Source organism: Crocodylus siamensis, chromosome 3, assembly GCF_052110815.1.
Source record: "Crocodylus siamensis isolate JL-2025a chromosome 3, ASM5211081v1, whole genome shotgun sequence".
Classification (NCBI taxonomy): domain Eukaryota; kingdom Metazoa; phylum Chordata; order Crocodylia; family Crocodylidae; genus Crocodylus; species Crocodylus siamensis.
Window position 1 is genome coordinate 24,680,074 of NC_143397.1, and position 17,078 is coordinate 24,697,151.

The window sequence follows — 17,078 nt, forward strand, 5'->3', positions numbered from 1 at the left end:
GGATCCATAGCTAAGAGCTCCTGCTAAACTACAGCTTCAGTTAGGTTCGGGAGGGTGACAGGTACAGAGGGAAGAGGAGACAGAGAGATGGATATGGCCCTCAACAGGTCCCCAAAAACTCATTAAGTAGACCTGCAGCCAAAATAATAGCCCACCCCTGTTTTAATTCCACTATGGACAGCATAGTGAACAAGCCAAGAAATCAATTATGCTTCATAGACAGAGACCCACAGTGTGAGGAGTATGACTCTGCACTGTCCAAAGAGCTCAAGAAAATATTTTTCCTCTTGGACATGGGAGTGCAAAGACTATATTGTAGCTAGTTTTGCCAGAGGGCCTAGGCTGATGGGAACCACAGATCAGCATCTGGAACAGGAACATAAAAAAAAATGACATTTACTAGGACAGACCATGGGTCCATCTCACCCAGTATCCTGTGTCCTGCAGTGGCAGAGTGGATGCCCCAGGATCCCAGGTAAGCCTGCTGGACCCAGTGCTGGTCCCAGCCTCCCTTATACCACCCAGGGCCACTTGCTGCACTCCAGAGTGCACGTGGCACAGCCATTCCCTGGGGATAACTAGTGGTGGCACAAGGTGCACCATCACTAGTTGTCTCCAGGGAGCCAACTGTCCACGGACGTGTGGACATGGTCTCAGAGGTCAAATTACCATATTATACAATGTAATGAGCAAGTCTATACATACAAAATATCTGATTTTACAAGAGAGCAGCAGTAAGTACCATCACCTCTAAAATTCAAGATTGGGTTCTGCATCCAAGCCATGGAAACAATTAAGAGCACATGTGTGTATCTTCAAGTACAATAATGTTGAGTAAACACTTCATATATCAGTATCCTGATTTTTCTACCTTTCATTTTCTTTTGGATGAGTAAGCCGATTTTTTTTACCAGCTTTGTAATATTTAGTGTACTGTTCACTGAAACCTTCTAAGGTAACACTGAAGTGATAATAATACATTTGCAGAATTCCATAGTTAAACACATGGCCTTCTATCTGCCATTCCCCTGACACATACCTTCATCTATAACTCCAGTGCCTTCTGAGAAAAAGGAAGTAGCCCCTATGTCAGGATCAGCAGCCATTCCTAAATCTTCTATTGTATTTACCAACTAAGACAGGAATAAAAACAACTATATATCAAATATTCTTAAAAAGGATTGTTCCAAAGTGATTTTTTTCTTTAAAATCATTTACCATTATTCTTTTTCTTAATATTCTCATAGATTACTGGCAGTGGAAGAATCAAAGGTGTCATATACAAGTCTTGTTCAGTGCTACACTACATATCTTGTCCATGCTTCTGGACTTTTCTGGTTGCCAAATGGGGCTAGGAAGATTTTTCCCCCCCTCTCCTGCTGCTAAATGTGCCAGGTTTTTTTTCCCGCCTCTTGCAGAGGCAATGGCTGCAGCCAAGGCTGGAAATTATGCCTGGCGTGTGCCAATGCTCCTGCTGTGACAAAACTCTGGAGGTTCCTAGCTAGATGGTCTTGCCTCTATGCTCAAGATCACACCAAACACCACACTGGGGCCAGGAAGCAATTTTATTCCAAAGTCAGACTGTTTTGTATGGGGGGGAGGGGGTGTTTGCCTTCCCCTGTAGTGAAGGACAAGGCCCTCTTCCTTGGATCTCCCAAGCATATTTTAATAATCCTGCATTGTTGTCCCCCTCCTTTAACTGTGGCAGGTTAGGGTGTTATGCATTGAAGATGTGTAACAGGGCTGACTCGTTGGATAGGGAGGATCCTGCCTCAGGCAGGGGGTTGGGCTAGATGACCTCCAGAGGTCCCTTCCAGTCCTACTTTTCTATGATTCTCTGACTTACATATCCAACACTGAAGGTAAAGGGACAGTATGTAATCCTCCATTTTTTAAATATACAAACCTGGCTAGGAAATATATCATTGCACAATCTAAATTCTAATTTTAACTGAAAGAAAAAACAAAATCATTTCAAAAAGGGGAGCAGACAGATGGTCTAAACTCACAAGTTTAGTGTTGCTGAAATCCTTCTCCATGTTCTCTGCTATGTTCTGTAGTGCCAGCAGTTGTATATCCATTTCCTGAAGTTTTGTGGAAAGATATTCTTTGCTAATCAGTTTGGCTGTCAGCCCTGGAGAAGGGATGGTGCTGACATCTTCATGCATCAGGTTCCAAGTCAGGCTGTCTCTGAAAGAATCTGACTTAATATTCTCTTCTGGTATTTGCAATGACACATGCTGGAGATGTTTATCTTGAAACAAAAAAGTGGGGTGGGGGTGGGAACAGTGTCACCTTCAAACTTTTCAATATTAAAGGTGTGGGCATGTATATGAGATTTACCTCCATGTTTTGAGGTGCAAACAGGATTAAAGAAAATGGTCTCTTTAGTACATAAATCTTCTTGCTCCCAAACCAAAGAAAAACATTCAACGTTTCCCATTATCCCAGAACCTACAGAAATCTGGGGATCTATGTCACAAGGGAGGGTTGGAAAATGTCCGCTGTTCCTTCTGCTTGGCAACAAGTGGGAATTCTTCAAGACATCACTGCATTTCATACAGCCCTTTCACTACAGTGAAATCCTAACCCTTTTGACAGGCAGCTCTCTGGCAGTGCAGGCTCCATTGCCAGGGGATGACAACAGTGAGAATGGTGAAGAATCACAGAGCATCTCAAGAAGAGAAGGAGCTCAAAGGGAAAAACAAAGTGCAGAGCAACTCTGGAGTTTCTCAAGCGGAAGGGCTAGGCTTGAAGGGAGTAGAAAAGAATGGAAAAATGGCTGTGTCTTTCAGGTAGAAGGGAAATGGCACTACAATGAAAGTTTTTGTTAGCCTTTTTTCTGCTAAATAAATATGAGTCAATTAATACTTGTTACCTTTTCTCTGAAAATCACTGGGAGGAACTGTATTAGTGACAGAGGCTGCCAAATGATGCAGTTTGGCAGAAGATGGCACTTCAAGATTCTTAAGTTGTTGTGTGGTATCTATCATTTCTGTAGATTCAGGTATGACAGGCAAATCCTTCAGGAGATCATTCTCTTCAATGTCAATCACGCTGATATATTTGTGTCTAACCTGAACCACAGGCGGAAAAATCAAAAAACAATACACATCATATACATGTGTGGTAGACTGTTCATTATCTCCAACTCTAACCCATTTATTAGTTTAGGTGGTTGAGTTGAACAAGATAGTTATGTCTTTGGAATAAAAAAGTAAGTCCTTCTATAAGGTTTCATAGATACTGGTGAGGTGAACTCAAGTACATGTGAATAGTTACAAATAGCACGTTGAAATTCTTTTATGAGAAAAATATTCCTGAGCACTAACCAAGTCAGGTGTAGCATCAGGCTTCTCTTCTGCTGCAGGGGGAAACCTGAGGTTTAAGTACACATCTGGTGTCAACATCTGAGGGACACTTGAAAGCAATTGCTCTAGAAAAGAAAGGAATTGCCACATACAGTAAATACTCCCGGCATACTTGAAAAATTATTTAGAAACACGCATGTACTTACTGAAGGATTAAAGAAAGCTTGTCATCACAGCACTTTTACAAGAGTAAGTGTACTTGATATACTATGTCATACTGTTATTTAATGGTCATTCATATTTTTTAGAGCAGAATCAAAATAGAAAATGGTGTTATAGAACACTATAAATTATAACTTGTTTCCAAAACAGTCTTTTACTTAAAACTCCCCAAATTGATGTCTTGCTTTAGACACACAACATATTAGGAAAATAAACCCCATAGAACACACATTATTTTGCAATGCAATAAATTACTAGAGCACAGAACAGTATGCCCAAAGTGGCAGTCTTAACCTAAAATGAACAAAACATGGCTGGTAACAATCATATACTGGCAAGAACAAATTATCTGTGTGACTTAACGGGTCTGTCCCACATATGACTTCTATGGGTCTAGACTAATTTAATAAAATTATAGTAATCCTCCTTCTGCTAGCTATACATTCTTATTGGAAATATATTAAAATATTGGCATTAAAAGGGTATCTCCGTTACAAATCCCCATATTCAGGGGCTTAAAACTATAAAATAAAACAAACAGAAAACCCATTTCAAACAAAAAAAATCTTCATCATATACTCTCCTCTGAACAAATCACGCTCCTTCACCTTCCCACCTACTCCCCAAAAGTTTTCAGCACAAAACACAATCAGATGCCACTTTGCAAAAACCAGTTTGAAAGATCAGAGGGACAATATCCTGCGGAAAAATATGAGAAAGCAAATTGCTTTCTCAAGACAAAAGCATGGACTATGGCGTTATAAAGTGCACTCACAGAAATCTTTTCATGAAATATTTATTTTATATTACAGTAACCACTGCTTATAGCAGGCATGTTGGGTGAACACGTATGACATCTTAACTGTTAATCTGACGAGCACAATGCTCCCAAACCACTACTGGACAAAGTACCACATTAACTTATTAAAAAATCATAAAATGCAACTCCCCAAACTGTAAGCGTAACTTGCAACTACTTATGCATATGTTATTGAGTGTTAAGTCCTATTTGCCTAACATAAACAGTCTTGGATTTTGTTAGGGGTATGGACTGTATTTCAACTTAACTTTCAACTGCTTATGTGCCTTCTACAATATACTGTCAATTCAACTAGTGGATATATTTATTTGATAAAATGCAGAACTTCTTTTTTACAGAAAACACCAACAATCAACAAGATGACAAAGCCAGACAGCACACCTGATGCAGGAGCAGAAATGGCTGATTGCTTTTTTCCAGGCTCAGAAAATACATCTTCAGAGCCAAATTTGACATCCTGATGTGACCCGAGAACTTGATTGGAAAGAAAAAAGCAAAATTAAAATAGATTAATATAAAGACAAGTAAAAAATGTTATGTGAAAACATATAATACTTATTATCCATTGACAAACACTCTCAAAGAAAAGAGAAGTACCATATTTACTTGAAACCAAGGCACCCCTGAATTTAAGCAACCACCAAATTAGATTTTATATATGGAAAATTTATAATTTTGTTATAATTTTCCATGTCTAGAATCTAATTATTGGAATGCCATGAATGCTGTGAATTTGTGCCCCTCCCTCACTGCTGCAAAAAAATGATAACAGATAAAAACTCCAAATCAGCAGAGGAAAAAACACTTCACTGAACCACCACCCCAATCTCTAACTTCATACTCCTTGTTCTCAAGAGTAGCCTATAAAACACTTTCAGTAAATGGGCCTTGGGAACTAAAATTGATAACTGTATTGGGCACTACCAAACACAGACTTTACATAGAAGAATGGTTTAATGGTTCATTTTATGGCTCATTTACTTGCTCCATGCACTTACCTCTCTATTCCACAAGTAGTAACAATTTTCTTGGCTTCTGAATGATCTTATTCTTTGACATAATTAAGTTTAGCTATTTCAACAGCTCTATACTTGGTCTGTAACTATTTCTGATAACAGCTCCATAGGTGTACTACCCTCTTCCCTTTTTAAGTGATGATTTTCATTTACATAATGAAGTTAAACAAAAATAATTGTTCTACCTGGTATTTAGTGTAGGCTGTATCTGCTTCACTATAACAGCATGGTTGTAATTTTTTAATTTGAATATCTTCAGGAATAGAAACTTCTACTATATACCGTGAATTATGTATTTTCATTTATACCCAAGAGAACTTTTATGATTTTTGCAATCTCCTATAATCTTTATAATCTTTGCTAACTTTTACAGTCTTTAAAATATTCCTGATGATGGGTGCTTGTGCCCAAAAGCTTGCAAATAAATAATTTTTTTTGCAAAATATCTAGTCGGTTTAATAAAAGTTATCACACCTGCCATGAATTTTGATTCCTTTTGCCTCTGGACCAGTATGGAAACAACCTGAATACCTGACCCACGGAAGATAACTGAATTTTAGCCGCTTTTTTAAATGAAACCTTGATAGTTTTAGAAGAGGGAAGCCAAATTTACCACCTGAAACGTAGACCCAGTTCCTGCCTTTGTTTGAGCTAATTTGCATTCCAAGAGCATGGAGATACCGCTCTACAAAAGAGATTCCTGCCTGGAAGAGCATTCAATCTTTCCAGTCTTCAGTGAATTATGAAACATCATAACCAGAAAGAAATATGATTCAACATCCTGCTTACAACCAGAAAACACTGAGGTAAAAAGTCTTTTCCAACTTTTCTCTGAGCCCAATCTGCACAAAATGAACTGTTCCAAACAGGAAACTTCACTACTACACCTTCAGCTCTCCTGTGAAATATGAATTTTCATTTTCTACCTAGGAGAACTTTTACAGTCTTTGCAATCTCCTAAGCCTGATGAAGTTTCCCTGTGCCCAAAAGCTTGCAAATAATGAAATTTTTTTGCAAATATCTAGCTGGTCTAATAATATAAAACCTCTGCCACAAGGTTTGATTACTATATAATTTAAGCATTTAAATTTTTAAAAATCATGATACCAAAAACAAATCTAACAATATTTTTGGACACATTTACAAATAAAAAATGAGCAAATATTACAATACTCAAAAACCAGTATTGGAAATTAAATGGTTGTACGACAGTAAAGTAACAGTCAAAATGGGTTACAGCTGGCATATTACCTGGATCTGTATTTGTACTTGCATCTTGAACTTCTGCAGGTTTTTTCCTTGTGGAAGCCATGAAGTGTAGAGCTGCTGAAGTAGTAACAGCACCTCTGAATGTGTCTAAAATGGTGTAAAATAAAATGATTGTATAGAACTAAAGAAAGATGAAAAGAAAAATATACCAATAAGCTTCCTTTTATAATACAACTAGCTAATTTACCACTGCAAGTGTACTATTTCTCATACTTTTAGACAAATTTAAGCATATTTAATTAAAAATGTTTAAAAAAATATTGGTAAAAATATTTGCCCAATTTCATTACCATATCATCATCTGAAAAGATCCTACTCAACTGAATTTTAGTTGCATCAACTTGAATCAATCCTGAATTTGGCCAGATCATGTTTGAAGGGCTAGGGGCGTGCATATGTAAGTAAGTAACATAAATGAGAGGCAAGGATTTCTTAGGGTGATATCTTTATTGGAACAACTGTACAGTATAGTTGGGATAGTTAGGCAAGCTTTTGAATGCAAGACATTCTTCTTCGGGTAATATATTATATATAATATGTGTGTGTAATACAGAAATTTAATTTGTCTCTATATTCTAAAGCAAAATGCATATATCTCTTTACTATTCATGTTCAGGGAATGGATTCTCTTTTTCTTGCTCTAGCAAAATTAAATATAATGATGACTTAATGATCCATAAAGAAAGATGACTACTCTTTTTTTTTCCGTGAATGTTCTTTTGCCCCCTTGCTAAACAGCCAGTTTAAAGAAACCATGCGTTTGGTTCATAGCCTTAGACGCATCTTAGATTTTGACTTTTTTTAAAGGAAAATACATATACATACCAAGTGAAGTGACAAAATCATCTGCTAGATAACAGCTGGATTCTGTTTGCTGAACCTAATAAGAGAAAAATGTGATTGGATCTGGTTACAGGATTTCTTGATGCTTTCAACTTCTAAACACGTTGCTTTTGAGCAGGGGTTTTAAAACTTATTAGAAAGCATAATTTCTCTACCTTCTTTCCTTCATTATGGCATTATACGTAGACAAAGATGGAATCAGACAGGTTGATCACTTACATTTGTATTTTTTTTTTAATTATAAACATTTCAGAGATATTTAAAGGAAATATTCAGGCTGCAGCTCAAAACATTACATCTCACTTTGGTCTTTCCTGAAGTGTTTTTTGTTTGTTTGTTGTTTTTGATTTACTTAATCTGGGTTTATATCACTCTTTATATGAATCTGGTCCTGATAGTACTATGTCCACCTTCAATCAAATTTAAATGCTGCATAGGAGGGATTTGAAGAACGAACACAAATAGTTTTACAATTTACAATATCACAGCCTATCACTGTAGGTACTCCTGTGTATAAATGTCAACTTAGTTCCAAAACTGTATAAAACTGGATGCGCTAGATTTTTTTTTACAGAAAAAATCAAGGTGATCATAGGAGTAATCATAAAGGGATTTTTTTTAATACTGATAAAACTCTTTTTAGCATCTCATAAGTATTTATTGGAAGCAAATCTAGTGATGTCTTGCACAACGTTGTCAATAGCATCCTTTCATCTGTTAGAGACAGTGGATATCGCAACCTATGAAGTAGATGGTTTGCAGTGCCTCATGTGACTGAACAGTCCAATCTGAGATTTGCATGATCTGTGGCAACGGTTGCAAATGTATGTGTCATGGTTGGGTGCTTCAGGAGTGCTTGCTTCCTACGGACTCTTTTCTCTTCGAGCTGTTGGAGCCAATTTGTCATGGGCTTTAATGCCCTCGTGGAGACAATGACATCACTTGTTCTGATGCTTGCTAAGGTTTTCCATTGGCCAGGATCAGTTCCAAATGCCTGTGTCTCTTGTTTGCATGCATCTTTATAGCAAAGCTTGGGTTGTCCTGCTGTTCTTGTTCCTTCCAATAGTTCCCCACATAGCATTGTCCCAGGAGTCAAAATAATGAGCGGCACTTACCAGCAGCTCGGGACGAGACATACATGGAGCAGAAAGAGGAACCTGCGTGGCTTGTTAGCAGCCTTTTTGTTCAATTATGGCTGGCCGATGATGTCAGCATCGGACGCCAGCTGGCAGAAATAAGAATGGCAACCACTGTTGCAGAGGGGGCAGACAGCACAGGCGAGGAGCTGCAGCTGCTGCCAGCGATGGGAGGAACCTTCACCACAGGATCCATGGAGCCGGGAAAGCTGGCAAGGACGTGGATGGCATGAGGCAAAACATCTTGACAGGACTCCACACCGGACAACATGGGAGCAGCAGGCACGGTATCCGAAGATGCGACTGTAGAGGCATCTGGGAGCAATGCGACCCACAGGTGGGGTGCCAAGACGACAGGACACAGAAAGGAGAGTGTTCAGGGTAAGCTAGTAAGAGGGTAGGGAGTGACCTGGTATCTGTATTTTGTTGGTCCGTTTATTTAGTCACCCCAGACAAAGGGGCAGAGAGAAAGGGGCATGAACCCTGGGGACTGAGGCTGAAGAGAAGCCTCTGAAAGTTTACCTTTCCTTTTGTATGTTTTCCCCTGAAGGAAGGGGTGAAGGTGAGGAGGGTAGATAGGCAGGCCCTTATGGTGGTCACAGGGGCTAGGGGCTGTGGGCACTTAAAGGCAAAGCCAGAAGACGTTACCCCACAGTGGGGAACGAGACCAATGGATGGGTGATGCACCGAAGGTGGCGTGAGGCCGGGATGTAGGGGTGGCGAAGCTCCGTGACTGCCAGGTGAACCCCGGGCCACCAAGTATCCCGTCAACTGACCCCTCCTACTGAGGAACAGCAAGTGATGGCAGGTGAGAACGGGGTTGGCGACACAGGAAGAAGAGAGCTACTCCGGCACCGACACGAGCCCGGGAGGTGACATCCACCCGTAGAGCAAAGACCGCTCGAGAGCAGTTATTTGAAGCCCGGCGGTCACAAGCATGTCCTTGAGTATATGTGCATCTTCCAATCTGCTCAAATGGCCTAGCCAGCGCAGTTATCTCTAAGTATGGCTGTCACACTTGGTACATTTGCCCTTTGAGGAACCTCTGAGTTTGGAATTTTATGTGGTATAAGCAGTGCAGGTGGAAGCTGCTAAACTTTTCTCTTGATGTGCACAAATCTTCCATGTTTCCCCACCATACACGAGAGTGCTGAGCACTCAATTTTGGTCTTGATGGTAAGCCTTGAGTTGTTCCATGCTCACTTAGTCCACTGGAAGTGGTGGCAGCCTTTCAGATGTGAACATTAAATTTTTCACCCAGTGAGAGGTTGGTGGTCACTGTGGAGCCTAGGTAGCTGAACTTCTGGACTACTTCTAGCTGGTTCTTATTAAGGGTCATTGATGGATCTTGTGGAACTCCGTGTCCTAGTACAACTGTTTCCTTTGCGCTGATAGTGAGAGCAAATGCTTGACAAGCTCTTGAAAGGCGATCCATGAGTTTTTGTAGTAGGTCTTTGTCATGGGCTACAAGGGCAGCATCTTCAGTGAATAGAAGCTCCCTGATAAGCACCTTTCTAACTTTAGTGTTCACTTCTGAGTCCTAACGAATTGAAGGGTTTCCCACTTGATCTTGTATAAAGGTACACTCCACCTTCCATATCTTTAAACGTGCAGTTCAAGAGTACCAAGAAGATTCCAAAAAGTGTAAGGGCAAAAACACATCTTTACTTCACTCCACTTTTCATTACAAAGGTGTCTGAAGTAGACCCATGAAACCGAAGAGTTGCTTTCATGCTGTCGTGGAAGGAATGTACAAGACTTAACAGGACTGGTGGGCATCCTATCTTTTCTAGGACTGCAAATAGGCCTGCTCTGCTGACAGTGTTATATGATTTGGTTAGATCCACAAAGGCGACTTACAATGGTCAGTTTTGCTATCTGCACTTTTCTTGAAGTTGATGTAGGGAAAATATCAAATCCAATGATGTCTTGCACAACATGCAAATATGCTATTCCAGTTTGATTATGCTACTTGTCTATTTCAGTATTAACTAGCTTTCATGGCAATACATTTCTGTCTTTTTTAAATCTATATACCATAGAGCAGGAGTAACCAACCAGAGAGATAAGTGTCACAATTGGCACAGGCAGCCTCTGTGTGGCACACAACAGATCAGGAAGGGATAGACAGCACAGCAGCAGATAGGGCAACAGATCAGGCAGAGAAAGGGTGTGAAAGTGACATTTGGGGAATGGCAGGGCATCTTTTAATTTTCAGCTGAAACTTGTATTTTCAATTTTGTTCCTGTCACCAGTTTCATGTTCTTAGATACCACATATAATAATTTCCCTATTGGATAATTTGCTTTTACCAGAAAATGCGGTAAAGCATTTTACAAGAACAAAAAAATGATTTTTTTTCTGTTAAAAGAAGAATTTCTTGGGAAAAAAAAAAAAAGAAGAATTAATAAAAGATGTGCACGTGTTGGGAAGAGGCACGTGGTGTCACTTAGAAAGGGATAGGAAAGGGTATCTACAGATTTATCAGGATACTTGGTTTAGCCTCTCTTGTATCAGTGTTTTAAAATATTAAAGAGGAAAGACAGAATTATAATTATTTTCTTATACCTGTGTTTCTGTTTTAACAGCTACTTCTATATCATTGCTACCAATAATAGAATCTTCTGGACGGAATGTCACACTTGTTTTTTTCTTTTCCTTCTCCTCTTTTATCTGATTCTCAGCACGCCTCTTCTGTCTGTTAAGATATTAATTACAACTAAAAAATTACTTCGGTGATACTGGAAACATGCATCTTTCTAATAAGTAGGAAAAAACATTTACTATATTATTATATACCAGAAATTTGAGAAAACCAAGGTAAATGAAAAAATAACTGTTGGTTTACTGAGACTTAACCAGAATACCCTTTTATTGCCTAACAAAAACTAATACAGCTCAGCTGTGGTTAAGTGTTCATAAAATATACAACAGTGAATCTGAAACATCAAAATTTTCTTACCAAAATAGCATGGTGATTCAGTAAAACATTATTTATGTTATTTTTTGCCTACAATGAAAGGAAAAGTACTATACTCACAGATGACCCTATTAAGAAATGCTGTAGCATGAAATAAATCTATGTTGCTATCAATGAACAATTCTTACGATGCAACTTTGTTCAACAGCTTATTTTAAACTCTACTGGCTGTTAGAAGTTATTTTTGTTTATTTTGAGTTATTTTGCTCTGCAAGCCATCCTAATTGGTGAGAATGGTAGCATGTACATCTAATAAACAAACATATATATACATAACTTGTTTTCTTGAAAGAACTGTGAAGTGTCTTTAAAAATATTTAATGTCAGAGTTATCAAAGATTTAAGCCAGTACGTATATTATAACATACACAATTTAAAACAAGACATTTTAAACTCCAGTTACTCTTTTACTTAGGTGTCAAAATCTAAGTTTAAGAGTGCGTTTTCAAAGCACTGTAAGTGTTTCAAAGCACTGAAAGCACTAAAACATATTTTCCCACATACAACACACTCCCAAACAAAATATGCACTTTTTTTTTTGGAAGGTGCATATTTTGGAAGGCAGAATGTAGAAAAAAAAAGAGACTGATTGACTGTGACAGACTCAATCCTCCTGGGAACACAGACAATCCATGAAGTGTGGCACCAAGAAGTTTCTGGTGCCAGCTGGACACTAATGTTTCCAGGAGAGCCTACTCTGTTCATATAAAGGTATCTCTTGACCCTTGCAAGCAGGGCTGTCAACTATTAGTAAATTTACAGATTGTCAGTTAAAAAAAAAAATCAGGCAAAAAATGTCCGTCAGTAAAGTCTGCAAACCTCCCCCCCAAAACAACAAAGAACTTCAGTCATCAGTAAAAACACTATGCAGCCTCAACTTCATTGAAGCTCCAGCAGAGAACAGCAGCACTGCCTGGTATGTAGGCATGAGCGTAGCACCCTGTAGGGAGTGTTCTCTCAGCCATGTGCTGCTGCTGTTGTGTCCTGGGTTGCCTGTAATACTACTGGGTGGCAGATAGGTTTCTGCAGGGGTCTGTGATGGGATAGGGGGATTGGGTCCAATGCAGGTAAGGCTGGGGGTAGGATGAGGGAGGAAGCATGCTGTAGGGTGGAGTCAGGGGCATCAGTGTAGAGGAAACCCTAGAGGGGGGCAGCACAGTGTAAAACCATTGCTGCAGCTGAACTGGGAATTATAGCCAAGAAAAAAAATTTTACTGCAAACTTTTTACTGACAACCAAACATTTTTTTTGTTTTAAACTATGGTTGATGTTAAACCCCCTAAATTCCAACCCGACCCTTCTAACTGGGACCTGGCAGGACAGAGCCTCTCTGAAGAGTTACATTTACATGATATAAAAAATGTACATCAGTAAGAACAGGGGTGGGCAAAATACAGCACACGGGCAGGATCTAGCCTGCCAGGCCATTCTATCTGGCCCACAGGGCACCTAAAAAATTTACTAAATTAATATTTATTTGCTCCCAGCTGCATGCCAAAGCTGACAGGAGCCAGGGTCAGTAGGATCCAGGGGGAGCCCTCAGCAGGCTTACAGGCTTGAGCAACTTAGCTCTGGCACACCCCCAGCCAGTTGCCCGCTTTCCTGCCCCCGCTCTGCTTCAGCACCACATAGCTGTGGCTCCCGGCTGTATCACTGGACCGCAGAGCATGGGACAGTGCTGGCACAGGGGGGAGAGGTGTGTGTGTGTGTGTGCGCGTGCGTGTCTGCGCGCGCGCGCAGGCGCACAGTGTGCATGTGTCTGTTCATAGGGCGAGTCCCACACGTACACCCCACCATACACGTCCCCCCACACACACTGCCATACACAAACCCCAGCCACCCTACCCCGACACAGGCCCCCAGGCCCCATATCCACCCGTACCCCACATATCCACACACACTCACATGCTTCCTCACTCCACACACCCATAGCTCCCCACAAACCTATACCAACCCCCCACAATATACAAGAGTAAGACTTCATTTTAAGCTATTGTGCAATCACCTCTATGTGCACTATACAAACACATGTAAATCAAGTCAAAAATATTTTTAAAAATCAAATTAATGAAGCTGTTGAAGTTCGCTTTTTAGAATATATAAACCAATTTTCCGGTTCTGAGATGGCAAAACCCCTTGCTGAAAGGAGTACTTCCGGGGGCAACGGAGGACATCTGGTAGCAAAGGTCAGAGGTTAGGAAGCAAGACTTCCAGTCACAAGATGGCAACCAGGTGGCAGGGCACCCATCAAGAAACGGGGCTACCCATGTGGCCTTCACCAGCTTGACAAAACTCAGTAAGTGGTCCTCCATCCAAAATAATAGCCCACCCCTGAGTAAAAAACGTGGTGTCAATAAAAATGTTTGGTTGTCAGTAAGAAGTTTGCAGATTATCAGTTACAATTTTTTTCTTGTGTTATCAACCCTGCTTGCAAAGACAGTAACAAGAATTAGTTCTTTACTGTAAGCAGTTACTTATATAAGTCCCTGTAAATAAAATGTTGTTTCCACATCACATGCCTCATTAAGATTCTACCAGAAGCTCACTTACTGGTTCTGGCGCAAGCTACAATGCTAAGCCAATAGCTATGGCTGTGAGAAGGTTAACACAGGACTCTGCTATCTTGGCATCTGTAGGACATGCATAATTTCTCCAGGCTGGTTTGTTCTGAAGTGAAGAAAACAGCTTCATTGCTTAAAACATGCAACACAATTGGGGGGGCAGTTTTGGGAAAAGGTGATTATCTATGTGAGAAAATGTAATAATTGCAAAAAGGGACAAACTGCTCTGGGGGATTTGATATCATTAGCTCTTTCAGGGTTAAACAGAATTATTCTGAAGCTTCTTGACAACATCTATTGACCCTATAGCAGCGGTTCCCAATCTGTGGTACGGGTACCACCAGTGGTATGCAGACAACCTGTCAGTGGCACACGTTAACATATTTATTATAATTACTTTATATGATAAAAATTTCCTGGTGGTATTTAAGATTGTATCATTTTAAATTGATGGTGTGCAATCTGTCAGAATTTGGGAACCACTGCCCTACAGAACAACTTAAAGGCAAGTTAAAGCAAGTTTAAGCATCGCTCTATTGTTTGCACTGCTTAGGTGATTAATGATCCAGTATAACGTGAAGTAAAAATCAACTGAAAAGTCATGGATGACATACCCAGCAAAAGAAAATTAGCTGAGAGCCCAATCTTGCATTGACCTAAAATCAGCGAACCGTTGTTCTCTCCACTGGATTCAGCAGATTCAAAAATGAGGAAAATTTCACAATCTTATCCTCAGTTAAAATCAGACATGCCATTTAATGGTCCGCTTTTCTGAAAACTAAAAGTTCACTAGCAATGGTAACCATTTTTTGATGCAAAATAGCTGGTGACAACCAAATCATTTCCTGCACAGACTCAGTACACAATGAATGGTCAAGAGAAGGTAACAAAAATGTACACCACAGATCTAGAAGTGAAACATTCTATATCCCATTATCATTTTTCTCATATTATTTAGCGTCCAATTGTTCTCACCGCAAAAACTTCTACTGACGTCAAAGGCAGAAGGCTCAGATTACTAGTACATCTCTGCAAATGAAAAACAAATCTTGAAAATTTGTCCTTGCCTTTTTTTATTATTCCGTAGGTGTCCTAATTCAAATGATTCACTATCAGCTTTTAACAACCGAATTGGTTCTGAATGCTCTTGTCCAACAAGGGGACATGGTGCACTGGTATGCTGGCGGCTTTGCTCGAATGCAATGAGTTTTTGAAGTGGGATGAGTTTTGGTGCTTGGAACTGTTCAGAGAGAAGGAAATTGAGAAAGCTGTAAAAGAGAAATAACAACAAATCCAGAACAGACTGGATTACACTACATAGCAGGTTCAGTCTAACCTCAGGCACGTGGCTGCAACTCCTATTGAAGTAACTGGAAAAAAAAGCTACAAATAATAGCAGCCAAATCAAGATCTTGGAATTGAAATTAGGGAGCAAATTTTTAGATTACTACACAAAATAACATAGGAGACAGATGGGTGAAGATACAAGTAACAACTGAACCATTCTAAAATGTCACTGATTGGGAACTGGTTCACAATTGTGAGACATGCCATGGCTTCAATACCAGGGGATAGAAGTGAGCACTTACTCCTTGCAGTGGACAGGTGGGAGGGGATTACTAGCACCCATGCTTTTGGAGTCCCAGGGGTGGGTGACCTGTGTGTGGTGGCATTGTCACTTTTCTGCTTTCCCATTTCCTAAACATGGGTTCAACAAACTTCAAAAGCCTGCAAATGGCCAGGCTGCAATGTGCTTGACTGACTTGGTGGGGAGGGGGAAGAAGTGCTTGGACCCATGCTTTTTGGTTCTCAGGGGCTGAGGACACATGCTGAGGACTTGTGGTCAAGTAGGGAACGAGGACACAGCTAGTCGTTAAAAAGATGGCTGTTACTGAACAACCAGTGCAAGGCAACTCTTTGATAAAATGTGCAAGCAAAGTGGGGGTGGAGAAGAGGGGAGGGAGCAGAGTTTTGGCTGTGCACAAGAGGGGTCAGTTGCAGCAGTATGGGCATGGGGGTCGGTGGGGGGAGATGGGAAAAAATACCATTTGGGATGCCTAGAGGACTGACCGGAACCATGTCACAGAATGCTTGGTGTCCACATGTAACACTAAATCAGTTCAATGAACCAGTTCAAAACAGAACTTGATTTTCCACATACACTTTTGAACTGTTTCAGGAAGATTTAAATAGTAGTGTCTGTCTGCTTCAGGTTTAAACTGCAGCTAAACTACCCTAAGGATTACTGTATTTACCTGATTCTAAAACAACTTTGATTTTAAGATGACTGTTCCCCCCCACCGAGTGAAATTAGATTTTATACATGAAGAATTATAGGTTTGTTATAATTGTTCGTGTATAGAATCTAATTAGTGATAGGCCATTTTCAATACATCCTTCCCACTGCTGTGACGGGGAAAGCAGGGGCAGGGGCTGAAGGGCCACATCCCTGCCTGTCAGTCCCCTGCCTCTTGTCATCCCATACCTAATCCCCTGCTGCCTGCACTCTACATGCAGCCCCTGCCACATGCTTCCCTTCCCCCTGACCCTCCATACCTCCCTTAGCCCCTTATCTGCCTGAAGCCTACCCCCCACCAACTGCCTTCCCCACCCCTGCTCCCCCACTGCCTCCTTCAGCCTAGCTACCCACCCTTTGCTCCTCTGTGCCCGCTCCCTCCACTCCCTACATACCCCCCATTTACCTTCTGCTGTAGTTCTGCTTCTCCAGGGCAGACAACAGAAGCAGCGGCCCTGGCCTGGACCCAGCCTAGCAAGGGAAAAGCCACAGCAACTCCTAGCTGGGCCAGGTTCCTCCCAACCCTGCAGTCTTTCCACCTGTGTGCCCCTTTCCCCCACCAATTTAGTCACTGTAGCCCAAGATGTGGTGGCTCACCTCCAGCTTCAGCCCTGAGCCCAGGGC

At 40.6% G+C, this 17,078-nt stretch overlaps 1 protein-coding gene across 4 annotated transcripts in view; it reads right to left on the reverse strand.

The window, feature by feature from the left end:
* CPLANE1 (ciliogenesis and planar polarity effector complex subunit 1) overlaps window positions 1–17,078 on the reverse strand; it is a 104,046-nt gene that overhangs the window by 15,625 nt on the left and 71,343 nt on the right. For all 4 annotated transcript variants that reach the window (XM_090037955.1, XM_090037954.1, XM_090037956.1 and 1 more), the window contains exons 35-43: window positions 15,226–15,398; window positions 11,186–11,315; window positions 7,464–7,518; window positions 6,621–6,725; window positions 4,735–4,827; window positions 3,333–3,436; window positions 2,879–3,077; window positions 2,010–2,254; window positions 1,040–1,133 (exon numbers count right to left, since the gene is read on the reverse strand). In XM_090037955.1, coding sequence (XP_089894081.1) covers window positions 1,040–1,133; window positions 2,010–2,254; window positions 2,879–3,077; window positions 3,333–3,436; window positions 4,735–4,827; window positions 6,621–6,725; window positions 7,464–7,518; window positions 11,186–11,315; window positions 15,226–15,398 — 1,198 coding nt within the window. The remainder of the gene's footprint in view (window positions 1–1,039; window positions 1,134–2,009; window positions 2,255–2,878; window positions 3,078–3,332; window positions 3,437–4,734; window positions 4,828–6,620; window positions 6,726–7,463; window positions 7,519–11,185; window positions 11,316–15,225; window positions 15,399–17,078) is intronic.